Genomic DNA, 27,500 nt, shown 5'->3' on the forward strand with positions numbered 1-27,500 from the left:
GTTGGTATAAGTAAATCTTAAAAGGAATCAACAAACAGCTTACTTTGTTATAATCAGCAACAGAAAGGCTTGGCAGAGAAGTTCTTACACAAAACTGATCTGAAGATTTGTCAAACCGCTCAAATGGCAACAACTGTATGCCAACGTTGCTCCAGATTTTTTATCTATTCGCAGTTTTAAGTAAACAGTATAAAAATGTTGATTTATTTTCAGTCAATTATTAATGAGAAGAAGTAAGAAAGCCTGTTTAAAGAGGTTCTCTTTCACAGCAACTGATGAGACGGAGTCCAAAGAGAATGGCACTTTAATATTTCAGTTTTAAAAGTGTCAAACCAGTGTCATTAGATTTGAAGCCGGATGTTGCAGAGAAAACGTTTTGGGGGAACAGAAATCAACTCTAACACTCTTGGTTGACTCTTCTTTATTCCTCGACTGTGCTTCTGTTACAACAGCAATCGCTAACAACTAACAACTTACTCCCAAGTACTATTAAAGCATTTTTTATACCTACCTGTCAAGCTCGTGCCCATCCGATTTTTCATGAAGCATGTGCTGACATTAGCATATTCTTTCTTTGAGTACGATCTACAGTGAAACCTCTGTTATAGGTGGCCCAGTGGCCGCTTAATTAATAGGGTCTCGTCAGAAATTAGCAAAATCTTCAGTAGAAACGTCACCTTATTATGAAACAAACACCTTTAGACCAGAGGACAAAAGTATTTAATTTGATATGATTTCATTTATGCACTACCACACAAGCTATCTAGCGTTAAACATAACATAACGACTTTGTTATGCAAAGTAACGGAAAATATGTGCTAAAATGCTTGCTGCACCTGAAGCAAGATTATTTTTCCACCTTTAACCAATCATATATAACTGTTCTATAGCGTTATCGTTGTCGTAGCTGTCGTCTTTTCTTAAACTCCTAATTGTAAGTTAGAATACTGATCAAAGTCCAAGTTTCGAAGGTTATACGGTCTTGATTCGTTTCTGGTAAAGATGGTCTCAAGATTACTTAGGAACCGGTTAACCTTCTTTTATTTCGTGTATTGAATTAATTAAAATTGAGGGCCCCGAGGGGGGTGTTTGTTCCTTTAAAGATTTGCTTGTGTTCCCTTGTTCCCGAAAGTACTTCCAAAATTGTTTTCAGCTTTTTGATCCCTGAAATGGCTTATGTTCCCTTGTTTCCTAAGATATTTGTCTTTGTTCCCCTGTTCCTTAGTTTATAAAATTTTAGCTATGTTCTCTTGTTCCCTCTGGGAGAACCTCAAAATTGCACGTCTTCATAAGGTGATACTTGATGAGGGAATTCTCCGCGCTTAAAATATGTTCATCGAAAGCTCTTTCTATAATCGATTCAACTTCCTCTATTGAAGATGAGCTTGTGGATAAATTCTTTGTTGGTCAGTAATAAATACCACAAGACATCGCCACCGTGAGCGTTGGCAAATAGGGTGCAAAAAACTGTCCTTTAGCATTCGTAAAGAACAAACATGCCTTTAAGTTGTGCTTGATAATCTAAAATCTATGAGCTTAGTTTAGTGTTCCAGAAAACTAAAACAAAAATCTCATTTGCTTGATTCTTAAAATGATATTCATGGCGAAATACGACTACCCTAAATGTTCAGGCAGATCCCCTCTGACAAAATTCTATGTATGTTATTTCATAAATGTCCGTATAAATTTCACTCGTTTGCATTGCTTGGTAATGGTTTCATGACCGGACTCCGAAAAGTTGTTAACGTTAAATTTCGTGCATAACCGTTAATTACTTGGTGCCCAAATTGAAAAACTCAGCCAATTGATTCACAACCTAATGATCTTTGGGTATAACCGGCTAGTTCAACAAACTTCTGTTGTGGTGAGACAGCCACTGAAAAATTAATAACTCATCACATTATCGGATTGCAAAATGAAAACTCGGGGAAAACTGTGAATGGGTTTAAGTGGATTGTTACTTGATTGATTAGAAACGATGATGAAAATATACTACTGATGAAACTGCTTTTTCTGAAAATGTGACGAACCCTATCTGCCGTAAAAACACATTATCAACTAGGAAGCACTTATAAAGAACACAAACTCTAAGTGTACTCTCGATTTACAGGTTGGTATAAGTAAGTCTGAAAAGGAATCAACAAACAGCTTACTTTGTTATAATCAGCAACAGAAAGGCCTGGTAGAGGAGTTGTTACACAAAACTGATCTGAAGATTTGTCAAACCGCTCAAATGGCAACTGTATTCCGACGTTTCTCCAGATGTTTTATCTATTCGCAGTTTTAAGTAAACAATAAAAAATTTGATTTATTTTCAGTCAATTATTAATGAGAAGAAGTAAGAAAGCCTGTTTAAAGAGGTTCTCTTTCACAGCAACTGATGAGACGGAGTCCAAAGAGAATGGCACTTTAATATTTCAGTTTTAAAAGTGTCAAACCAGTGTCATTAGATTTGAAGCCGGATGTTGCAGAGAAAACGTTTTGGGGGAACAGAAATCAACTCTAACACTCTTGGTTGACTCTTCTTTATTCCTCGAATGTGCCTCTGTAACAACAGCAATCGCTAACAACTAACAACTTACTCCCAAGTACTATTAAAGCATTTTTTATACCTACATATCAGACAAGCTCGTGCCCATCATTTGTCATGAAACATGTGCCGACATTAGCATATTCTTTCTTTAAGTACGATCTACAGTAAAACCTCTATTAGGCGGCCCAGTGGTACAAGGAGGGATTATGTGGGTTCAATTCCTACCTTAGACAGAGTTTTTCTCTGTTCTTGTGTGGGCCCATCCATTTGCATCAGTAGGGCTAACGCTCACATGGTTCAAATGGGGTATATACTTAGCACTTCACATTACACTCTAACCAGGTAAGTCTGTTGAAATGTAAGTGCTACACGGCCAACGTTTGAAAAAACGTAATCCCTCCTTGAGTTGATTTTTAACCTGAAGAGGAGGTAATGTCTGTAACTGAAACGTTGCATTACGGGTTCATGATTAATTTATAGATAATGTGCAAGGAAGTCTGCTGCTGAAAAGCCAAACTAAGTGTAATAGAGGTGAAAACATTAGGAAAACTCTCATCGGGACGGCCAAAAGGTGTCCGCGGGCGCTTAATAGAGGTGACCGCTTAATAGAAGTTTGATTTACAATATTATTCTGCAATTATTTCGGGACTTTGATTTACTGGCCGCTTAATCAGGAGGGTGGCCGCTTAATGAAGGTTCTATTGTATTTCACTTGGGTTTTACATTGATCTCATTGAGGTTTGTGCAGTACAACCAACCATCAGAAATCTTAAAACTGTAAGGAAAACGTTGCCTCTATTCAAAGCGATCTTCCAATGGAAAACAGGGTGCTTCGTTTTCTATACTACCCTGTAAGAAGAAAGAACCTTTACACAGGCGTCATGACTTCAATTGTAGTGTATTCTCAGCACTAATCGGGGACACTGAAACAAAGCTCTTAATAATTTAAGGCTTGAGAAATTAAAGAGTTTCCTCATATTTACATAAAGGAGAAATAAAAACTCTCAGATATAGAGCGGTTCTCAATTGAGTGTCGAAAGTAATTAGCGAATTGCTTTCGTTTACAAATAACTTCACTCAGTGATTGGTTAAAAGTTCTCGCGCCATTTTTTCAACCAATCAGAAGCCAAAGCCAATCGTGGCTCGCGCGTGCACATTTTCCCGCTCTTTGTATCGGCTACGAGTAATTACTTCGAGTTTTGATTGGTTTACCGGATTGTCTCCGACCTTTTTGATTGGCTAAAGTAATTACTTTGGTTCTGGTTTTACGACACTCATTTGAAAACCGCTTTATGTGAAATTAAAGATACGACTAAATCGCATTAAGTCAAGCTTAGAGATCAGTTCATAACGACGTAAGTGGCATGAGGCACAGCTGCTGTTGTTTCTGAATTCCTTTCATTACTGGCCAGTTTTGACTCTAACATGGAGCCGAGATGTCCTACGGAGTTTCTTCCATTTTTTATAGTATAAAGGACGTTAAAATCTACGACGGCGAGGTGAAGGGAAACGCCACCTCAAAATAGAACTTTGCACGATCGTAAGTCATTTGCATTCATCATTTAAGTAGGGATGGCGCAGTGGTGAAAGCACTCGCCTCCTACCAATGTGGCCCGGGTGCGATTCCCCGATCCGGCGTCATATGTGGGTTGAGTTTGTTGCTTTTTTACTCTGCACCGAGAGGTTTTTCTCTGGGTACTCCGGTTTTCCCCTCTCCTCAAAAACCAATATGATTTGATATACATTAAGGACGGTGCCTACTAATTAAAAGGTATTTTTGCGCGGTTTACTGAATATGCGGGAAAAGCAGATCTTAACAAGTATTATCGAAATCCAAAAAAGAAAATTGGGGCTAGCCACGCATTTTTCGAAGATAATTAATCAACAATATTTGTAAAAAGCTTTAAAATACAAAGCAATGTATGGCGTTCTTTGCCAAATTGAAGCTTAATTATCTCTGAAAAATGCATGGTTGCCCCCAATTTTCTTTTTGGATACCGAGAGAAATTGCTAAGTTCTGCTTTCTCCGCATAGTTTTAAACCGCGCAAAAATATCCCTCTATTAACAAGCACAGCCGATAGGAAATCCGAGTATTTCGAGATGCGCAGAACGTATGCGCAATAACAATAGTAAGCACGGTCCTTAATTTGATTAATAGTAAGCACGGTCCTTAATTTCCTGCTGAAATTGAAATGGCCGAAGGACAAAAGTATTTAATTTGATATGATTCCATTTGTGCACGACCCCACAAGCTATCCAGCGTTAAACATAAGATAACGCCGTTGTTATGCAAAGTACCGGAAAATATGTGCTAAAATGCTTGCTGCACCTGCAGCAAGATTATTTTTCCACCTTTAACCTATCATATATAACTGTTCTATAGCGTTATCGTTGTCGTAACTGTCGTCTTTTCTTAAACTCCTAATTGTAAGTTAGAATACTGATCAAAGTCCAAGTTTCGAATGTTATATGGTCTTGAATCGTTTCTGGTAAAGATGGTCTCAAGATTACTTAGGAACCGGTTAACCTTCTTTCATTTCGTGTATTGAATTAATTAAAATTGAGGGCCCCGAGGGGGGTGTTTGTTCCTTTAAAGATTTGCTTGTGTTCCCTTGTTCCCGAAAGTACTTCCAAAATTGTTTTCAGCTTTTTGATCCCTGAAATGGCTTATGTTCCCTTGTTTCCTAAGATATTTGTCTTTGTTCCCCTGTTCCTTAGTTTATAAAATTTTAGCTATGTTCTCTTGTTCCCTCTGGGAGAACCTCAAAATTGCACTTCTTCATAAGGTGCTACTTGATGAGGGAATTCTCCGCGCTTAAAATATGTTTATCGAAAGCTCTTTCTATAATCGATTAAACTTCCTCTATTGAAGATAAGCTTGTGGATAAATTCAAACGTAGTTTTTAGGATGCGAGCTTTGTTGGTCAGTAATAAATACCACAAGACATCGCCACCGTGAGCGTTGTCAAATAGGGTGCAAAAAACTGTCCTTTAGCATTCGTAAAGAACAAACATGCCTTTAAGTTGTGCTTGATAATCTAAAATCTATGAGCTTAGTTTAGTGTTCCAGAAAACTAAAACAGAAATCTCATTTGCTTGATTCTTGAAATGATATTCATGACGAAATACGACTACCCTAAATGTTCAGGCAGATCCCCTCTGACAAAATTCTATGTATGTTATTTCATAAATGTCCGTAAAAATTTCACTCGTTTGCATTGCTTGATAATGGTTTCATGACCGGACTCCGAAAAGTTGTTAACGTTAAATTTCGTGCATAACCGTTAATTACTTGGTGCCGAAATTGAAAAACTCAGCCAATTGATTCAAAACCTAATGATCTTTGGGTATAGCCCGGCTAGTTCAACAAACTTCTGTTGTGGTGAGACGGCCACTGAAAAATTAATAACTCATCTCGTTTTCGCATTACAAAATGAAAACTCGGGGAAAACTGTGAATGGGTTTAAATGGATTGTTACTCTATTGATTAGAAACGATGATGAAAATATACTACTAATGAGACTGCTCTTTCTGAAAATGTGACGAACCGCCTATCTTTTATGGTGCATCACCGTAAAAACACATTATCAACTAGGAAGCACTAGTCTTATAAAAAACATAAACTCTAAGTGTACTCTCGATTTACAGGTTGGTATAAGTAAATCTTAAAAGGAATCAACAAACAGCTTACTTTGTTATAATCAGCAACAGAAAGGCCTGGCAGGGAAGTTTTTACACAAAACTTATCTGAAGATTTGTCAAACCGCTCAAATGGCAACAACTGTATGCCAACGTTGCTCCAGATGTTTCGTCTATTCGCAGTTTTAAGTAAACAGTATAAAAATGTTGATTTATTTTCAGTCAATTATTAATGAGAAGAAGTAAGAAAGCCTGTTCAAAGAGGTTAATTCTCTTTCACAGGAACTGATGAGACGGAGTCCAAAGAGAATGGCACTTTAATATTTCAGTTTTAGAAGTGTCAAACCAGTGTCATTAGATTTGAAGCCGGATGTTGTTAGAGAAAACGTTTTGGGGGAACAGAAATCAACTCTAACACTCTTGGTTGACTCTTCTTTATTCCTTGACTCTGCTTCTGTTATAATAGCAATCGCTAACAACTAACAACTTACTCCCAAGTACTATTAAAGCATTTTTTATACCTACCTGTCAAGCTCGTGCCCATGATTTGCCATGAAACACGTGCCGACATTAGCATATTCTTTCTTTAAGTACGATCTACAGTGAAACCTCTGTTAGGTGGCCAAGTGGGCGCTTAATAGAGTTGCGTCAGAAATTAGCAAAATCGTCAGTAGAAACGTCACCTTATTCCGAAACAAAAACCTTTAGAGGCTTGTGACAACTTTTACACAAGAGACAGCTCTACTACCGAACAAAAATACAGTACTGTTAGAATAAACAAATTCTCCTGAAAATGTTCAGATAAGGTTCTCCCAACTTAATATGAACAATCTAAACTATGGTGTAAACTGAGTTGATTTTTACAGACTTAACTGATTAGAGTGTAATGTGAAGTGCTAAGTATGTACCCCATATGAACCATGCGAGCGTTAGCCCTACTGATGGAAATGGGCCGACACAAGGACAGAGAAAACTCTGACCAGGGTGAGAATTGAAACCACGACCTTCGGGTTAGTTCACCGCTGCTCTACCGACTGAGCTACAAGGTCAGACGGGAACAAGTTGTAGGAACTGACGATGTTAAAGTCACGGCGCGCAATGAACATGTACAAGTACAAGGAGGCCTGGGATTACGTGGGTTCAATTCCCACCCTGGTCAAAGTTTTTCTCTGTCATTGTGTGGGCCCGTTTGGATCAGTAGGGCTAACGCTCGCATGGTTCATTTGGGGTATATACTTAGCACTTCACCGTCACACTCCAATCAGATAAGTCTGTTCAAATGTAAGTGCTACACGGGCAACGTTTGAAAACACGTAATCCCTCCTTGAGTTGATTTTTAACCTGAAGAGGAGGTAATGTCTGTAACTGAAACGTTGCATTACGGGTTCATGATTAATTTATAGATAATGTGCAAGGAAGTCTGCTGCTGAAAAGCCAAACTAAGTGTAATAGAGGTGAAATCATTAGGAAAACTCTCATCGGGACGGGCAAAAGGTGGCCGCGGGCGCTTAATAGAGGTGACCGCTTAATAGAAAATTGATTTACAATATTATTCTGCCATTATTTCGGGACTTTGATTACGGGCCGCTTAATCAGGAGGTGCAGTGTCACCGATGGCCCATGCGTGACAGCATGCCAATTTTTTTTGAAAAAGTTTGCCAACTTTTTCAAAGGAGTGTGTGGAATGTGAATATCTTACACAATCAAGGCCGTCCGTGGTCACTTTTGTGAACCAAATATCCTGTGGCGTTCAGAAACAAATTTACTATATTTTCGTTGTTGAAGAGAATTTTTTTAAGACGAGAATTCATGAGAAATTCGACGTATGGTGTAATCGAAGGGCAAGCCAAGGATCGAAGTCCATCTTCGTATTTCATTTCTAGCGAGTCGCTTAAATGTCAGAGACCACCACATCGTCGTTTGTTGATAACACATTTACTATCTTCGCTCTAAATTTATGAGAGGAACTGAATGCACTGGTTGTGTTTATTAGTTGCACGAATTATCATAGTTAGTGTGGAATAGGCCATTTTACAGTTGTTTACTCAGCGACCAAGCCTATGAATGGCTGTGAGGCTGCCGGTGACCTTGCGTTGATACAGACCTCACTGCTTTTATCATGTAAATTGTGTTGTTGTAACGCTAATTAGTCCATATTAACATTACAAAAGCGTGAAGGTTTGTATCAAAACAGAGTCACCAACAGCCTCGCTTCCATTGTTAGGCCTGGTAACTTAGCCACAACTGTAAAATGGTCTATTATAAAACCGCAAGCGGTGAGTAAAACACGGCTGAATTTTTTCGTTGCTTATCGTCTTTCGACTTCAAAGTCGTCTCTTGGAAATAAATGCACTGTCTTTCAGCTTTGAAATGGCATTTTAATCTCGATAATATATCCGGCTTATCGCAGAGAAAAAAAATATTTATGTGTGAGTGCTTGAACCGCCGACAGTGTTCCCGGTTATACACTTCACTGAATTCAGCTGTCACGCAGAAAACAAACATGGCATCATATTTGTGTTCGATTTTATTTCTTGGACTCCAAATCATCGATAATCGATAAATATGTATTTTAGTGCTTTTCTAAAGCCGTATTTAGTCCAAACTTAAACAGAAAAAGCCAAAAAAAAATAACGTCTGTTAAAATCTCCGAGTGAAAAATACTGCGCATGCCATCGCAGACACTGCCCCTCGTTTAACATGTTTTCAAGGTAATAAAAAGCAAAATGTCCGTGAAGTTTGCCGACTTAAATCCTCTCCGCTGTTAAGATACAAAGGGAATTGTGACACCCGAAAATGGCCCGTTAAGTTTCGGGACCGTTCGAGAAAGTTGCCCTTTCGCCCGTTTCTCCAGCTATATAACAACGAAATCTGGTCAGCGGCTTTTATATGGGACCTCAATTAAGGTAACTACTTGGTGTAGGCACTCATATAGTGGTCCGGTGTTGTCACTCATGTAGTTGCAAAATTACGTTCTTCCGTTCTTCCACGAAATTTGTATCGCGTTTCCGGTTATTTTTCACGGAAACGAAACTTGCCAGCGAAGCAGAAAAGGGACGTCGTCATTTCCACTGAAAAAAAGAGGTAAGATAGGTTCTTTGAATGTCCTTTTCCTCTTGAGACCAGAGAAGTAGTCTGTAAAACAGAAAAATGATGTGTTTCGGTTTAATTTTGGTCCGGCTATTAGAGGAGAGAGTATCTTTTAATACTGACATAAAATCGTCAGTGAGCTGAGGAGTAAACGAATATTTTGTAGGCGTAATATCTTGTTAAAACTGAATGGATTGTGGCTACTTTCTTTTAAAGCTTGATTCATGTCACGCTGAAGGAAGCTCGGATGACAATTCCAAGCTTCTAAAGCTTGCTGATTTGATCAATGAGAACTTCATGTGACACTGTTGGGCTCTTCTCAAATTTTTACAGCTGAGATAAATATCACAGAGATATAAAGCTGAAACGAAATTGTGTACATTAAGGTCTCTTGTTTAGACCTTCTAATCGATAAGCTGTCCCAACCAAGAGAGTTGCGACGACATTCAGAAATCGCTGGCAGTACCGTTCAGCGTCAATTTTCGGAAAATATCTGTTCGGAAGACGATTTGAGATCTAGAATTTTCGGAACATTTGTTTTAAAATTTCTTGCTTGCCTGCCTCTCCTAGGATTTTCGAACGTCTGAAAAATGGTATAATTGCCCATTTTTAACGGAGTTTTACCCCAAAAAGGTCACCTAGAATTTTCGGGAGCCTTTTTTCTGGCTAAAACTTTCGAAAAGGTAAGTTTTGATTCCTATAATTTTCGGATCACTAGACTTTCAGCTAGGAAATCCGAACAGATGAAAAATTTCTAGGGGATAAAAATATGCCTATATCTACCGCTTACATACTAAAATACGTTTAACAATGCTGTTTAAGTGGTTTTGAACTATATTCTCGTTGGGTGCCCCTGGCGATTTTGCAGTTTTTGACTGAAGTTTATCACTCAGCTGTTGCGACAAGACTTCCCAAACAACACTATACAGTATCGAGATCCTTGGTCCGCGACTTTTCCGAACATGATGTTTATATTTCCTCGTTAACTAAAATACCACCAAAAACAAATGTGGCCAATGATTTCTTGATTATTCTTCTTTCACATTACGAAATTTCGGTTTTCCTGCTATCGGTGATTGTACGGAATTCAAGTTTGTTGACCGGTCAGACAGGTGTGTTAATTTGTCTTTCCAGAGAGTCTCTACTTTTGCGGCTCCGTAACTGGGATAGTCATGTTTACTTGGCTTGTGTAAAGATAAAACGCAACGGGAACACGTGCCTTTTAGCAGAACATATTTACAGATAAACTGATTTCTGCGGTTGGGAACGAATTTGCTGCAGGGTTTCAAACTTTTGTTTTATCGACTCTTGAAAAGTATCAACAATTTTCGCATAGGGGTCCGTGGTCCGCGACTTATACTACCTATGACCCCAGAGAACTTAAATCTCGCAAAGCTGATGAAGAAAACCTTCGACACATGGAGAAGGTCTTTGCCTTAACTGGAGATGTCCGAAATCTTCTTTATATATAGTTTACGTCATAGAAAGTGCGGCGTACGGGGTTTTGTTCACTAGTTGTTTGTGTCAAAAACCCGAACGAGCGAGGAACGAGCGAGTGAGGGTTTTTGACACAAACTACGAGTGAATAAAACCACGTACAAAGCACTTTCTATGTCGTGAACTGGTTATTACACATAAGACGAGAATTTTCATTAAAATAGTTTTCTGAACGCAAATTAGAAACAAAAGCTCACTAAAGATTGAACCAAATGCAAATTTAATTTAATTCAATAACAAAGTACGATTTGCACGAGATGCACGAGTGATTGGCATGGAAACTCCTTTACGATATCGTTGATTGGTTATACTTCCACATGTGAAATAGCTGTACGCCATTCTGATTGGCTGTACATGTATAAGCCTTTTCCACATGTGAAAATTAAGCGTATAGATTTGTACAAATGAGCTTTATGGAATAAAATTCTCATGTTATGTGTAATAAAAACGTTTACGAACGGGATACCTTCACTTGTACATTTAGAATACCTATTCGGTCTTATAATGGAATGGAGCAATACGACTGTAACTGAGATATATCAAGGTTAATAAATAATAAATAAATTTTCATGTTCGTAGAGAAATTATCAGGTTTCACAGGTATTTTTTTTTGAGCTGCTGTACTTCTAAATGTCGGAATTGATCCAAACTTTCCACAGAAAAAGTTTTTTTTCTTTTTTGTCTTTATTCAAACGCTTAAAGCAATCATTTACCATATAAGGTCAAACTAAGGTATATGAGCTGATAACCGAGTTTGAGTGAACCAATCAGAGCACGCGAAATGCATCATCCGAGGTTGAGAATTATCCTTTTTTGTCGCGGACCACGAACACCATACCGTACAGCCTGCAGGAATGAAAATGTGGTTAAATGAGACCTGTTTGTGTAATTTAATTTCAGTATGCATGGAAACATGGAAGCATGGAAAGTGACTCTCCTTTTAGATACCAATCTCGACCCCAGAGCTCTTCTCTTGACCGAGGGAGAGGAGAGCTCTGGGGAACCCTGAAACAAAGTGTCCTCTTATTGGTTTTCGTGAAGAACAACCGAAAGCGTCTCTAATTGGTGCATTCATGTTAGCACGAGAATTGAGCAGACGCCGTAAGGTTCAAATAGCCAATTCTTGGCTATAAGAATCCTACAGCGCATGTTCTCCTACTCAGAGTTTCCCAAAGCCTTGGGTCGATCCGAGGCTCTGGTGACGAGAATGTTTAGATACTTGAAGGAACTATTTTAGAAATTTCATGCATGTGGGCCTTCCACAAGAGAGTTTCTTCATTGTTACGCCATAAGTTGATTCGGACGCCTTCTACATCAATGCTTTTGCGTAATCATTTAAAGATAATTTTTGCCTCGAGCTAATAAAATATCATTAATTCCGTTTCGGCAACATTGAAACTTAACTTAGTAGCTTTAGGCCAGAGATCATTATGTTTCAATTTGCTGTTGATTTGGGTCTAAAGATCAGCGCTGCTAGATACAGAGAAGCAATTCAGACTTTACCAAAAATGATACCCTATAGACCTCTTTCATAATGGCAGCCAAATAAAATATTTTTTGTTTTACTGCGCCTTTCAATAACATGCGGACTCCAAAATTCAAAGCTCAATCGACAAATGCGTTTTTCGCTTCTGTCAATCAAATGTTCGGCCGCTCCTCTCAGCTTCCGACAATGTTGACTGAACTGGGCTCAACGATGTGATATGATTACTGCGCGCTCGACAGTAGTCGGAAGCTTGGAGGAGCCGCCGAACATTTGATTGACGGTAACGAATAACGCATTTGTCGGTTGACCTTTGAATTTAAGAGTCCACGTGTTATTGAAAGGCGCAGTAATGCTAATAAGCTTTCATAACCTCGCTACGACGGGCACATTTCAAAAGAATTTTTGTTTCAAAATGAGGGCAGTAGGTCTACTCAACATAAAGACAAAAGAGTATAAAAGTGGTTGCCATTTATGAAAGTGGTCTACTTCAGACCTGTTTCGGGCTTTTTTTGATGGTCTTATCGCCTAATGATGACTGAAGAAAGAGCTTCATCTAAAAAAAAATCCAATTCAAGACTTGAGTTCACAAACCATTCCCTCCCTATTTCAGACCAAAATGGCTAAAAAACGATACTCTTTGGGGCCACACATACCGATATAAGCGATATAAGGGAGTACCCCCCGGGAGTTCAAGCTACTTGTCATTTTTTACTTCTTCTTCTTAGCCTTCTTAAGCCCGTTGTTGGCCTTTCCCATAGCTTCCCAAATTTTCCGAGTTTGTGTTGCTCTCATCCGACGTTTGTTGAATTTGTGAAGATTATCGCGCCGTCTGATCTTTTTACTTGCGTGTTATTTAATAGACCTTTTCACGGTTTGAGACGCCATGTTGGGTTCCATTCCTCCACAAAATAACGCATTCCACAATTTAACGGTGTTTGTGACAGCTTTTATTACACCGTTAATCCAACGGAATAATGCTTCACTGCGCCTGTGTTCTGTCTAATTTCAATTAGAAAGTTTTGGTATGAATTTTAAAATTAAGTTTACAGTCACTGTAGCTTGCATCCGTTCGCTAAACTCCACGAAAATATTCACTATACCACAGGCTTTTAAGAGAGGTTTTCTCTAAAAAGACTTACACTTATTGCGATCTGAAGTCAGCCAAACTTCCATTTGCATTCACTGTCATTTCAGCCATATTTGCCACCTAACCAATATGGCGTCAGAAACCGTGGAAAGATCTCTTTAACCCTAGCATACGTTTTCTCCAAACTGGGAAGAAGGACGGGGAACCGCGAATCAGGTTTTATCAGCGGTTCACGCATTTAATATATATGGAATGTAAGGTTTACGAAGCGGTCGTCAACGAGAACCCCCCAAAACAAGGATATCATTGGTTAACAGAGGAAAAATTATCGTGCGGCTCGCATTTGTGCGAGCATACAAAATTAATGTGAATCTTTCATTCTCCATGATCTTTACTCTGAAACCGTACCAATGTTTTTAGGATTCTTCGCCCACAGTATTGGGGAGCTTAAGCATGCGACGTTTTTGAGACGCGGACGGCAACCGGAAGTGAGCTCTTTTCTCTTTCAACTTGTCTTCACACAACCACATTTATTTCGGCAATTATATTTTCTCCATTAGAGATGATTAGTTTAAAAATGTGGGAGACGACATTGTCCTGGCATGGAAAATTTCAATTCCGGTTGCCGTCCGCGTCTCAAAAAACATTAGGGCCGTTTATGCCAGAGAAAATAAAGCCGCGGCTTACATAAGACGCGAACACCCCGTATAAATGGTACAAAATCTACGTTCACGGCTTTCTCAAGCCGCGGCTTATCCTGGCCTGGGAGTTTACACTTGTATAAATAGTTCCTTTCGCGTATTATGTACGCCGTAGCCAGAGTAAGCCGCGGCTTATTTTCTCTCGTATAAACGGCCCTATTGTGTACTTATAAGCTCCCCAGGACGACGCGAATGAGATGGACAAGAGTGCAAAGCCGTAACATTTTAGGTGGCGTTTTTTCGTCGACGTCGCCGTTGTAAATCTGAAAGTCCCTAATGACCGATCCGATATACCGAACGGCTTTGTCTTGTCGCTAAAAACGATCTCCCAATTGATTCGGAAAAGAGAACCACATTTCAATTGTATTACAATTATTACAATTTTAACAATTTTTATTACAATTTTATTACATCTTTGGCTGCACCGAAGTTTTTTCAAAAGTGAGAAACTGTAATGACTTATACAGTGACATTTAATTTCAGGACATACATTTATTACAGAAATCATCTTTCAACTTTCAAGAACTATTCCCAATGGACGATATGGTTGCATGACCAGTGATCGCAGTGTGCACTTACTCGATTTCTATGTGACAAACTTCGAAAGAAGCAGTGATTCAATCAATTGTTTGAGTTCCTCGGTCAAGAAAGTCGGGAAGGTGATTATTTCCGACGAACCATGAACGAAGACGCGGATAGAACTATTGAAATGCCTAGGAGAAGTCGGGAAAAGAGGTCTCCCTTTCCTCTTGAGGATACTGCTAGCGATGAATTAGGGACTGTCGAAACACAACTGGAAGATCTTCCTTTCGAGGATGAAACGCAAAGGATTTCCTTTCTTGAAAGCGTCTACCGTTTGGAAAACTATCACATTGTTCAAATTTACGAGCTGGGTGTTGTGCCTCTCCGGCAATCTATGCCGAAAACTTCAGAATTCCATAAAGAAGCAAAGGAGCTTTTCGACATTTGTTTATCTTTCTGCTACACTCAGGACGTGGCCGAAAGAGTTGTCTTTGATTACTTCACCAAAACCTTAAGTTTGTGTTTTCCTCTACAGCCTAAGAAATGTTTATCAACTAAAGTTGTTTTCAAGTTGCTCGAACTTGTACAGTTCCTTCAGAGAGAGAACTTTGCTAGCATCGAAGTCGAACAATTGAAGGAGCAAGAGCCAAACACGAATCAGGATACACGCAAAGGGACCAATCATTTCATTACTGAACTACTGACGATATTTGAAGCACGAAGAGATACAGCAGAGGGACGTATTACCGATCTCATTGATCAGACAAAAAGGTTTGCTTCTCTGGACGCTCAAGTGCACAAAGTTAAGTATCTGAAGAAGGAGAACTTTGTAAGTGTAAAGCCGGTTTTTCTGACAAGCTGGATAAAACTGCTGAACATGGCAGAGGTCGGAAATGATTTTGCTTTTTGTTTGGCAGAGGAAGATCTTTTACGTTGTACTTCACATTTTTGGTTGGGTTATGAGCCAATCGTTCAACGATTTAGGGATGTTCTTGATGGAATAAAGAATGTTGGAGGAGAAATTTGCCTGCCATCTGACCAGCAAAGGATTATTTTGCTTCTCAAGAATATAAAACTCTTTTGTCAACGCCCTCGAGTGGCATCAGTTTACTTGAAACTCCTGGCAAATCCAAACATCAGCATTGACATCGTTCGATTGGTCTTCGAAAAATCTATTTTCAAAGAGAAAAAAGAGGCTTTTCAAATTCCTTTTCTGCTAGAGAACCTCCTCGCTATTCCTGATGAAATCAAGACTATTGATCTTCTCTCTAATGTTTCATCTTTATTTCCAAATGAAGTGGTTCACGGAATATTGCATTTCTGTGGACAATCCTTCTCTATCTATCCCGATTACCAGAATCTCGGTAGGCTCTTGTCCCTTTTTCTTGATGGTTCGAGCAACGAAAGCTACTGTAGTCTACAAGAAAGAGCAGAGAGGAAACTGGCGTTCTTGCACGGCCTAAGTGACAGCACTTCGATTCGGTTTACGAGCATTTGGTGTCCCTTTCTTGCTTGGTTATTAAAAGAATTCCCGACTTCTTTTCACGAAAAGCGCACAGAAGTAATAACTTTAATACGCAATACTTTATCTACATCCCAGCTGTCCATTGATGAGCAAACTTGTTTTGTTACCACGACAGAACGGTTCTTCGGGTGGGTCTCTGAACAAGGCTGCACTGTGGAAACGAAGAAGGAGGTCATTACTCTTCTAGTGCAATGCAGCAGTAGCGGATCTTTAATTCGAAACGTGGAATTTTTCATTAAGGTCATCAAACCATTATGTCTCTGCACACAGCTTACACTTGAAGTTAAGAAAGATGTTCTTGACGAACTAAGTTATCTGGCTAAATGGTTCAAGGGGAATGAAGAGAGAAACGTTTTCCGAGGAATTTTCATAATTCCGTGGTGGAGTTGCCGCTTTGAATGCACGCAAGGATTACTATCTGAGATACTTAGTTATCTCAACCGTATTTTTGACAAGGACAAGCCAATGAAGACCATCCCACGCTCAGTGTTGAGAGTGTTATCATTGATATCCACAGTTCCCATTTCAGATGACCGAAAATTGAAAGTATTACGGAGAGCAAAAACGTCCAGCACTGGCCTATCCAGCAGCATACACATGTTGAGATTAGTGGAATCCCTTAACAAAGAAATGGCCAATAAGCTTCTTGACATTATGTATACGGCGTTCGTTGAAACATTTAAGGAAGATAAGGATCTGTTCGAAAAATTCCAAGCAACATTGCAGCATACATCAGTCACAACACTTCCGATTATGGTGATTTTGGAAGTTGCAGAATCGATATCTCTGCGCATGTGCAATGAAGAGGTTTACAAATGTTGTTTGAACGTGGTTGGTAGAGCGTCAGGTATGTCTGACTCTGAAATGGCGCACCTTTTTTCACTGGTAAAGAGAAATGCAGAGAACATTGTCAATAGCCAGAATGGGAGTCAATCATCTGATCGCAGTTTGGAATGCAACGCCTTTACTGAGTCCTTGTGTCATGTTGTTTCCACGGTGGAGTTTTCAGGTAAGGAGAAGCTCCGCTTCGTCGAGAAAGTCTGTGATATTTTTGGAATGGGCTTGGACAACTCCACAGGATGCAACATAGTGAGCGCCGTAGAAAATCTGATTCCCCTTCCTATCCCACAGAACGATGCCGATTCAGCAGGTGGCGAAAAAAGTTATGAAAAGATGTCACTAAAGTCAAATGACATCGTGGTTTTGTTGGAAGACTCCACTATGATGGCTCAGCTAGCCAAAATTCCTTCCACGGGGAAATGTTCACTGTGTAGCGTCCTCTCCAAGATGAACCCCAACTCCTTCTCTCAGGACAGGCTAGTGGATGTATACAATTTCATTCGTTCGCAAGAAGATTTAGCTGAAGGTTTCTTTCATCACATTTTGTCCTTCCTTAAGGTAGGCATTCAAGTAACAAATTCTGTGGAGGATTTACTCGGAGTCTTGCTAGAACTGGAACACGTTTTACGCGCTATTTTACCGGATCTGATTCCTCTCGCCATGTTTAGTTTTGAATATATGCTACAAAATCAAGTCGGCAAACCAGAGAGGAAACAGTTCGTTGAGGAAGTTATCATGAAATGGAATTTCTCACCAAAAGCAGAAGTTGTTTGTTACCTTAAAGTCCTACAGCTTCTTTGGAAAACGTTCACTGCTGGTTACTGCTCGGCTAAAAGATGTGAAGTTATTCACCGTGTGGGGGACATTCTCAAAGGTGTCAACGAAGACGTATTTTACTACTGCAGCAGCTATACAATGGCTTCTTATCTTACCGAAGAAGATAAAAAAGTCAGGACAATTTCATGTCATGAGTTCGATTGGCTTGTTTTCCATTCGACTCTTTCGAATAGCGAAGCAGCCCTTGCATTGAGTCTTAGCTTCCGTAACAGAAAGAACAGAGCTTCACTAATTAGACGTTTCACTCAGTGTGGTGAACTGATTGTGGATGGTCACTTGAAGTTTGTGAAAGAACAGACGGCAACGTCACAAGCAGTTTCCAATAAAGACAACATTTTAGCATCACACACTGCTGCAGTTGGATCAGTAGTGTATCATCCAACGACAACCAACATGGCAAGTTCATGTACCTTGACACCAGCTTCTATTGCCCAGGAAATGATTCAGATCCTACGACGTATACTGGTGGCAGGGGAAGACATCATTGAAATTTCATTTTTGCTGTGGGACAGAATTTTCGTTCCCATGAGTACCATAACGTGTAAGTTTTGTGAGTATCAATGTGGAAAAAGGTTATCCTACTTTTGCGACGACTATGTGGGCATTCTGCTGTCTATTCTTGGAGAATCCTTGTCAAAAGAAGTGTTCTTTTTTTGGGTCAACCAAAATTGGCATCACGTGTACCAATGCTCGGATATCATTTTGAAAGCCTGCAAGAGGACTGCAACAAAAGACTTGGACGAGAGAGCTCGCTTGAAGTTTCATACTGTAGTTTATAACTCTTTGGAAATGGTGCGCACCAGGACACCTGCCCCTGCACGCTTGGGGCTATCTGTGCCAGGAAATCCATGTTTCCGGAAACTGGAGCCAAAGTTGAAGAATTTTAGAGAAGTCCTTGACAGCACCATTTCTATTGAGGTCACACAGGCCGTTTTTGGTCTCTTTCAAATTAATGCACAAGCCGGAGTCGCATGCGCGGAGATGGTCTCTTCCTGGTCCTCCCAAGAACAGGCCATAAAACTGGTCGAAGGCGTCAAATTGTTCCTTCAAGAGAACAAGGATCACCCCAAGGTACCAGCGTTGTTGCAGCTTTCACGGGTTTATGGACGTTTCTGCATGAACTCGAGCAACGACCTTCTACATAAGTTCAGTGAACAAATTGAACGATATCGAGATGATCCTGAGGATGTTTGTGGCCTTTTCCGTTTACCCCAATGGAGACAAATGATGATAGCAGACGGCTTTTCCTCACACGTGATTGACTGCTGGTGCGTAGCATTTTTAGCGACGCCACGCGAAGACCTCTCATCTCGAGATGTCGATGCTATTGCCGATTTAAACCCCCGCTCCTTACAGCTTGTGTCATCTGTTTCTCAAACAATTAAAAAGTGCATTTTTCCTGACGATGGCTTCAGTAATAAGGTACACAAAGGCGTAAAAGAAGTGCAGACCAGCGAACGCCTCCGACTAGCCAGATTATTGGGGGAATTCATCAACGTTTTGAAGCAAAGAAAACCCGAAGAAAATCGCGAAGACGCTGTTATCAGGGAAATAATTGTCGAGGCTTGTGACGAGCTTTGCAAAGAACATCTGAACATTAACAGAAAACAAAAGAAGCTCTACAAAATTCGTGATAAGATGCTAAAATCGTTATTTAATGAAGTTTTTGGAAAGCAACGAGATCAAGACATTGGATCAGATCTTGCCGGAAACACAGTGGTTGAGGACCAACTATTTGAAGAAAAAGGAAGGAGGACATCAAGCTTGGAAAGACAGCGATCGTATCTGCATGAGAATCTTCCACGTTTAGTTGAAGACAATTATGTTTATAAATCGTTGTCGGTATTGCTGAGGCGTTGGTTGTCGTCAATTTCTGGCAAACGAGTACCAGTCCTTGCATCTCACACCCGAAAGGTCATTCAACGGATGTTTTTGGCCTTTTCTTCCGAAAAGAAGGAAACGGGTCCTACGCCGGAGGAGCTACATTGCATCGTTCGACGTTACATTTTTTCACTCGAAAGAAATCAAGCTCTCATATCTCAGCTACAAGCAGGAGGATACAATCAGAAAGGGCAAAGCCATTTAGATCTGTGGTCTTCTCCCTCAGTCGAGTGTCCAGGATACCTCAGCGACAGAGATTGCGCGAATCGCCAAAGACTTGAAAAGATACACACTAAGAACCTTAGGTGCCTTTGGAACGAATGGAAAGACATTCTGACCATGGATATGGTTGGAGTTATGTCCGTCAAAGTTGGCGAAGGAACGAAATTGACGAAAGATCTCTTTAGCCTTCAAGCCTCTTTCGAAATTATGGATGAGGAGGCATCTGCTATAAGGCCCATTGTTAGGCAAGTTGGCTCAGAAAGCCATGCCCTTGGGAGAAGAGTCGACGAACTCATCCGCCTGGAACAACGACACCGAGCAAGGATAAAAACATTACGCAGCAGCAATGAGGTAAGAAATTTCAAATGTAAATAGAAATTTCTCATGTGGCAGTGTATTCAGACCCATTGCACGGCATACTATCACTTTGTGAATGCTTCGTTTTACCAGGAACCCATGACCCGGAGCCTACAGCTCCCATACTGGGCCTATTTAACGGCATTTTTACAGACCGATCAATTTTTAGACTATCTTTTTCGGAAAAAAACAAAGGCAGTTACGGTTCGGTGACCCCATGACGTCAGCTTAATTTCTTGTAATTGGTCATCGGGCTCCTGTGGGAGTCTCATTAGCGGGAAATTAAATCTAAAAATTAAAAGGAAAGGTTACGTTTATACAAACGTTGGCCGTGTAGCACTTATATTTTAAACAGAGTTAACTGAATAGAGTGTAATGTGAAGTGCTAGATTTCAATCCCATATGAACCATGTGAGCGTTAGCCCTACTGATGGAATGGGCCCACACAAGGACAGAGAAAAACTCTGACCAGGGTGGGAATTGAACCCACGACCTTCGGGTTAGATCTCCGCCGCTCTAACGACTGAGCTACAAGGTCAGACGGGAGTAGGTCAGACGGGAGTAGGGCTAACGCTCACATGGTTCATATGGGATTGAAATCTAGCACTTCACATTACACTCTATTCAGTTAACTCTGTTTAAAATATAAGTGCTACACGGCCAACGTTTGTATAAACATAACCTTTCCTTGTACTTGTACATGTTCATTGCCGTGACTTTAACATCTTTAACATCTTTAACATCTCAGCACTTCACATTACACTCTATTCAGTTAACTCTGTTTAAAAATTGAAAGGTCTGTGAAAACGCCGTGACACGAACACAGTAGAGTTGTAGGCTCCGGGTCATGGGCTCCTGCATGGTTTTACGGATATTTAAAGTCAGCTAAACGAATCAGAGGAAATTCAAAACAGACTGAGCATACCATAGAGGTTCAAACACTTCAAACCAACCGATTTATAAAGGGCTTCTTCTTGTCGGTGTGCGAAACCAGTTGAAAGGCACGACATCCGTTCGATTTTGTTGATTGCTATTCTGAACGATGTTGACTGTTGGGGTGGACAAACGGTTTCAACACATCATCAACGTTTGATACAACAAAGTCTTGTATTCAGTACAAGGCTGCAGGCTGCAGCCCCGGTTGTTACTATGGATACGGGACATGGATACGTCATTCAGAGACCGAGTAATGCGCAAGCGAATACCCAACAAGGTTGAAAGAGAGTTAAGAAAGAGAGCTGAAACAGAGGGCAAACGGCTTCGACTTCATTCACCATTCGCGAATACAAAAGAAACGTTGAGTGGTTGAAGAAGCAAAGTTTAAACGCTTTTAAACTCATTCAACGTGGATTCAACTTGGATTCAACATGTTTCACTGACGGTTGAATCGAAAGAGGGGACCAATCGCTGTTCAACAAAATCGAACGGAGGTTGAAGCCGTTTGTCCCAGGCCTTAAACCAGGACAACGACAATGACGACGGCTACGAGAACGCAACAAAACGATAACGATAACTCAGCACGCCCCACACGCGCGTTTCACATTAATATTTTGATGCAATGATGTCGTTGCCGTTCTCGTCTTGTGATCAAATTTGAGGTTATGTGGTGGACGCGAGAATCTGACGATCAATTTTCAATTTTTTTTACTCCAAACATCCACACCGTTCATACCGATTTTTCTTTCTGGAAACTTGATACACACTTCCCATGCCGAACGACTTGATTTAATGGCGAGATTATTATAATAACGGGGAATATCAGTTTTAGACAACGTTCTCAATGCCGTCGTTGTCCTTGTTTAAAGTGTTCTGTGACCAAAAAATATATTCTTTGGATTTCAAAACTATGTTAACTTAACACTAAGGGACCAAAGTTTTAAGCCTTTATGTAAAAAGGAGAACTGTTTATTTTAACTGAAATTTTTCCTATTTAATGGTCCGCCATTACTAACTTTAAGGTCTTGAGACAGCTGGTTCGAGGAGAAGATGACGTCAAAGGCTCACTAGTGCGTGTGTACGCCGCAGAATTAATATGCAGCACGGAAGTTTTGGGCTTTCAGAGTTTTAAACTCACGTTTTTCATATATAATTAAGCTGCATTCACACGCTGAAATTTTAAGCTTGTGAGCCTTTGACGCCACTTTATCTGGATCCAACCCTCCGAGGTCCATTACTGACCGGCGGTCAGTTTTGAACGTGAGTAATGGCGGACCGTGAAATCCAAAACTTACACTCAGTAAATTAGATAAAAATCAAAGCTCAAAATTTTGCCAGTCAGATGTTAAGCAAACACACTTTAAAATTCTGAAGAAAAAAAGTAAGTGATTTTTTTTTATCACATGGGCATAGCAACCTCGTCCCCCTCCCTCTCGAAAGAAGGGAAGAAGAGAGACCCTGGGAACGAGGTTGCCCTAATAGAGTTATACTACACATCGGCAACGACATGTCGGCACTTTTTGTTTTCTCTTTGTGAATATAAAGTTAAACCTAAACCACTTGAATTTTAGATCAGATTTTCTGGCAAATTTTCGATTGCAGGCTGACAAATCACGTAAAACCACATTTCGCACAGAGCTGGTCTGCTTTACATTTTAATAGGGTACTATTTTATTACCACAGCAGTCTACAGAAGAGGATGATAAAGATGAGCTGAAGGCGCAGATAAGACTGAGGTATGCATCAAAAAAATAATTCTTGAAATTTTGGACGTTTGAAAATCACGGGCTATAGTCGTATAAGAAATCACTTGATTATGGGCAATCAGTCAATCAAAGGTCTTTAGAAAGCTCAAGATGCTACAGTGGATAGTGATATTTCTTGTTTACGGGAATATTGACGTCACATTTCTTTTGGTATTCCAATTTGCCAACCATGGAACAAGAGAAGTCATTGATTAGGTTCTGGTTGGAATATTAATAACAATGGGTGACGTCATGAGAAACATCGCAATACGGGCGTCCTTTCAGAAAAGTTCAAGTATCATGATAACTGTTTTTTCGAACTTACATCAGATTTCAGGGGCAGGAGCAAGATACAAGAGCGAAAAGTTTGTGGCCGTATGGGACAATCGATTCCTGGAAAATGTGAAGTTGTGTTCTGAACGAATTCCAGGTGAGTGCACGGAGAAAAATCCTACCAATTTTCAGGAAGTAGAAAATAAATTTTACATCTCGCGCTCTATAGACAAGTAACGTTCTTCCATTTGGCATGTTTTGAAAATAATTGTTGTATTTGTTAGGTTGCTATGCACCCAATGGTTTCCATTCAGAGAAACCTGTGTTGTGTGCCCTGTCCGTGGACAACAGAATTCTTACGGTTTTCAAGGAGAAGAAAAATGGCCAAAGAGAGGAATTTGAAAATGTTGAAGTCAAACTTTTCGACGCTGGAATGTTTGTGTATGGACTTCACACAAGTGGACACGATTACGTCACTGACGAGTTGTGGGCCGCATTCTTCAAGAAATTATTGGAAGAAGGACTGGTACCCAGGATTGTTTTAACCGATGAAAGCCCCGGATTTGATTGGATAAAGCAATTCGTTAAGCCAGGTTTGTTTGATTTCAGTGTGCGTGTAGAGGGTATCACTGCGCTTTCAGACGAAGACGCACACTTCATTGTAAGGCTTAATTTAACATAGGATTGCTGAATAGGCGAATTTCGATATATTAAAATTCAGTCCTAAAAAACCTGAAAAGACGTCAGAGAGATTAAGTATGGCGTTTAAGTGAAACGGTAAACACGAAACAGTGGGCTGTGGCTTGTCATAAAAGCATGAAAATTATGTTATTCAAACTTGTCTCTCTCTTTTGAAAAGTTACTTGATATCTGCTTCTAACACGCAAGAAATGAGCTCATGTGAAACGAGTTTCTTCCATTTTTGCCAAAACGCAAATTTTAATCCGACATTTGCCTTTTGCCGTAAACGAGATGCTTAAGGACGGTGCCTACTATTGTTATTGCGCATACGTTCTGCGCATCTCGAGATACTCGGGTTTCCAATCGATGATGCTCACTAATACAGAAATATATTTGCGCGGTTTAAAACTATGCGGAGAAAGTATATCTTAGTAAGTACTCTTGGCATCCAAAAAGAAAATAGGGGGTAACCATACATTTTCGAGAGATAATTAAGCTTCAATTTGAGAAAGAACGTCATACATTACTTTGTATTTTAAAACTTTTTAAAAATATTATTCATGAATTATCTTTGAACATTGCGTGGTTACCCTCAATTTTCTTTGTGGATTTCAGTAACACTTATTAAGATCTACATTTCCTGCATAATCATAAACCGGGGCAAAATATCTTTGAATTAGTAGGCACCGTCTATAATTTCTCTATCATCTCCAGGCTCTGGGGAATAAATATAAGGATTTGTATGAGTTTATTCCTCAGCGCCTCGAGATGATGCTTTTTGGCTAGGACTGAATTTTGATATATCGAAAGTGGTCTATTGAATTGTTCGTATAACATCTCCCCATGTGGGATCACGAGGTGGCACTCGTAATCGATCGGCGAAGCGATTGTGGGAGATCTTTTTTGTTAGTTTGTTGAGACCTTGTGTTTATTTTTTTTCTAGAACGAACCCTTCCCTTTCCCTCCAAGTGGGAGTTGCATCAAGGGCTTGTTCCACTACAGGAGGATTATTTCGACTACCATCCAGTAATGATGAACCTGCAGCCATCACCATCAGGATTTGTCATACTGAGTAGGGAAAACGTTTCCAGCATTCAGTTCAAGAATTTTAAGGTGAACATTAGACACTATAACATCTTGTTCTCTTGAGGTACTGACCTTCAACATCTTTGCATTTCCTTGCAGTCCATACACGTCATATGATCCTATTAGCCAATATCATAAATACCGCTATTAATATTTAATGACACTTATAGACATAAACAAAAAATGTTTCTTTGCTCATTTCTGCTTTTTATTTACATATAAAAATGTAACATGGTAACCATTATCACCTTCCGACAGTGGTCATGGTAATTGGTTAAGGTGAGGAGCTCATTACAAGGAGCGAACAACTCTCATAGCAATATCACAGCATTTTTACAGAGCAATCTATTTTTGGACTACCTTTCCCGCAAAAAACAAAGGGAGTTCGGTGGCGCTATGACCGGTCAAGTTAGTTTCTTGTGATTGCTCAGTGATTGCTCATCGGGTTCCTGCGGGAGTCTCATTCGCGGGGAATTCAAATTAAAAATAAAACGGTCCGTGAAAACGGCGTTACAGCAATATAGGGTTGTTGTTCGCTCATAGTCATGGGCTCAGTGATTCATTTTTTCCACTTGCAGCATGCTCACATCGTAGAAGAAGAGGAAAAGAGAACCAATCAGTTGGCACGGATGGCCATCGAAGAACTAGCGGAGAACGGAAAAAAATTGGGTCGTACTGTCAGAAGGACAATCAACAGAATGGTTGATGGCGAGCAAATAACTAAAGAGAACATTGAAAACGACTTGGGAAGTACTTTAAAACAACACGGACAAGCTGTACTTCTCGCGTGTGAAAATGCCATTGCAAGGTCTTATTGATAGGCCCCCACCAAAATGGCGGCTATGCCCTTATCGATTGCGCTCGGTACTTTTTGAGCATTTTTAAATCTTTTATTTCGAGCACTCTTGAGCTTTTTTTTTTCCTTTTGAGCAAAATATTTGAGCACCTTGTGACATTTTAGCTCTTTCTTCAGTGGTATTCTTGGCTAGTTCAGAGTCACATTTTGTTTCGAAGAACAGTTTTCAGCAAACCAAGATTCTTCTATGGTGGTGAAATTGAATTATTGAACACATAAAACGTGAAGTGAAGCAATTTGATACCACGTCAGTCCTTCGAAGCATCTTCATATTTTTGATGGGAAATGTTTCTAAACATTTACAAACAACGGAACGCCAACTCTTCGGTAAAAAAAAGGCATGCTGATAAAAGTCCCCACTGTACCGTTTCAAAATGTTTAGCACGTTTGAGCACTATTTCTAAATTTCGAGCATTTTCTCGCAAATTCGAGCACTTTTTTGCCTTTATTGAAACACTATTTTGCGGTATTTCCAGCGCAATCGGAGCAGGCCTGGGCCTAACAAATACTCTTTCGGCCAAATTAAATCATTTGGTTGATAGCCATTTCTCCAGGTCTCAGATAGTACTACAGTAGTTCTACAGTACGGTCCGCAAAAGTTGAAATTTCGATATCTTACTAACCAAGTTTTTCTCGGTCCGTACCGTAAAATTACGGATGATTGTTTTTTCCCGTTTATTTATGGCCTGCGCGAAGGATCCGTAATTTTACAACTCGGTTAGTAAGAGGTATAGGTACAGTTACTGGTATTTGTAGAGCATGGTCTAATAGCTTAATGATCCAGTTTTTAATACCTTTTAGTATAATAGGCCATTTCCGAGTTCTGGCCTTCCTCATCTTCAAAGCGAGTCTAAGTGCGAAGTTTTTGTTATGAAAATTAGTTTTCATTCATATGTAAAGTAGAACTAATTACCATCACAAAAGCTTCGCACGTAGATTCGCTTTGAAGAGGAGGCAGAATTGAACTCGGAAATGGCCTATTACATAGCTGATTATTGAGAATTCCCGGCGCTGGTTGGATTGGCTGCAAGCCGTTTTGTCGAGGGTGACAGAGGAAGAAATTAATTGTTTTAAAGAAAATGTACGTTTTTCAAATAATCACCAATGTGATTATACTAAAACGATGATTCACCTCAGGAATAAAAACCGAGACGAAGCCGAGGTTACATTAACCGATATTCACCTCGCCTTCAGCGAATAATCACGGTTAAATATACCGCACAAGTGAATACTGCATTCCGCGCATTCTGATTGGCTAGCTTGGAGGTGACTGGCAAGTAGTAAATATGATCGTGAAAAAAGTTGTCTCAAGGTCATGTTTTTTCACAATTTAAAAATAATTTTCGCAGTTCTGCAAATACGCATGCTTAAATGTCATGTATTTCGTACAAATATGCACCTGTACGTACCATATAGAAGACAAAAACTGCTTATGTCAAATACATTGCTTATATTAACCAACTTCGCAGATGTTGATAAGGCACCGGGCTACGCCGTGTGATCTAAGTACCGATACTTCTCTCCCTCTTTACCTGAAAGCTATCCTTGGAATTGGACATGACGTCATTGGCGGCCGTGTTAGTGTACTGAACATTAGCGAAGAAGTCTTTTGGGAGGAGAGACTCTAGTATTATGCAAAAGCGAGCGCCATTTTGCTTTTGTTTCGTACACCAACATGGCGGTCTAATCACGTGAGTGCAAACCA

At 39.9% G+C, this 27,500-nt stretch overlaps 2 protein-coding genes across 3 annotated transcripts in view; one reads left to right on the forward strand and one right to left on the reverse strand.

Moving 5' to 3' along the window:
• Positions 1–6,307, reverse strand: part of LOC138027666 (retinoschisin-like) — a 20,177-nt gene extending 13,870 nt beyond the window's left edge. Inside the window, exon 1 of the mRNA XM_068875229.1 lies at positions 6,226–6,307. The gene's annotated coding sequence lies outside the window, so the exon portion shown is untranslated. The remainder of the gene's footprint in view (positions 1–6,225) is intronic.
• A 2,836-nt stretch (positions 6,308–9,143) lies between these two features.
• On the forward strand, positions 9,144–26,951 carry LOC138027663 (uncharacterized). 2 transcript variants are annotated; one of them, XM_068875225.1, is made up of 7 exons: positions 9,144–9,257; positions 14,518–19,906; positions 20,198–20,212; positions 23,230–23,329; positions 23,457–23,765; positions 24,797–24,966; positions 25,518–26,951. In XM_068875225.1, exons 2-7 carry the CDS (start codon positions 14,714–14,716, stop codon positions 25,755–25,757), a joined length of 6,027 nt encoding a protein of 2,008 aa, XP_068731326.1. In that variant the 5' UTR covers positions 9,144–9,257; positions 14,518–14,713; the 3' UTR covers positions 25,758–26,951. The 2 variants fall into 2 exon arrangements, with proteins under 2 accessions (XP_068731326.1, XP_068731325.1); XM_068875224.1 differs by having other exon boundaries at positions 14,518–20,212.
• The last annotated feature ends 549 nt before the right edge of the window (positions 26,952–27,500 follow it).

The sequence above is a fragment of the Montipora capricornis genome, chromosome 12, assembly GCF_036669925.1.
Source record: "Montipora capricornis isolate CH-2021 chromosome 12, ASM3666992v2, whole genome shotgun sequence".
Classification (NCBI taxonomy): Eukaryota; Metazoa; Cnidaria; class Anthozoa; order Scleractinia; family Acroporidae; genus Montipora; species Montipora capricornis.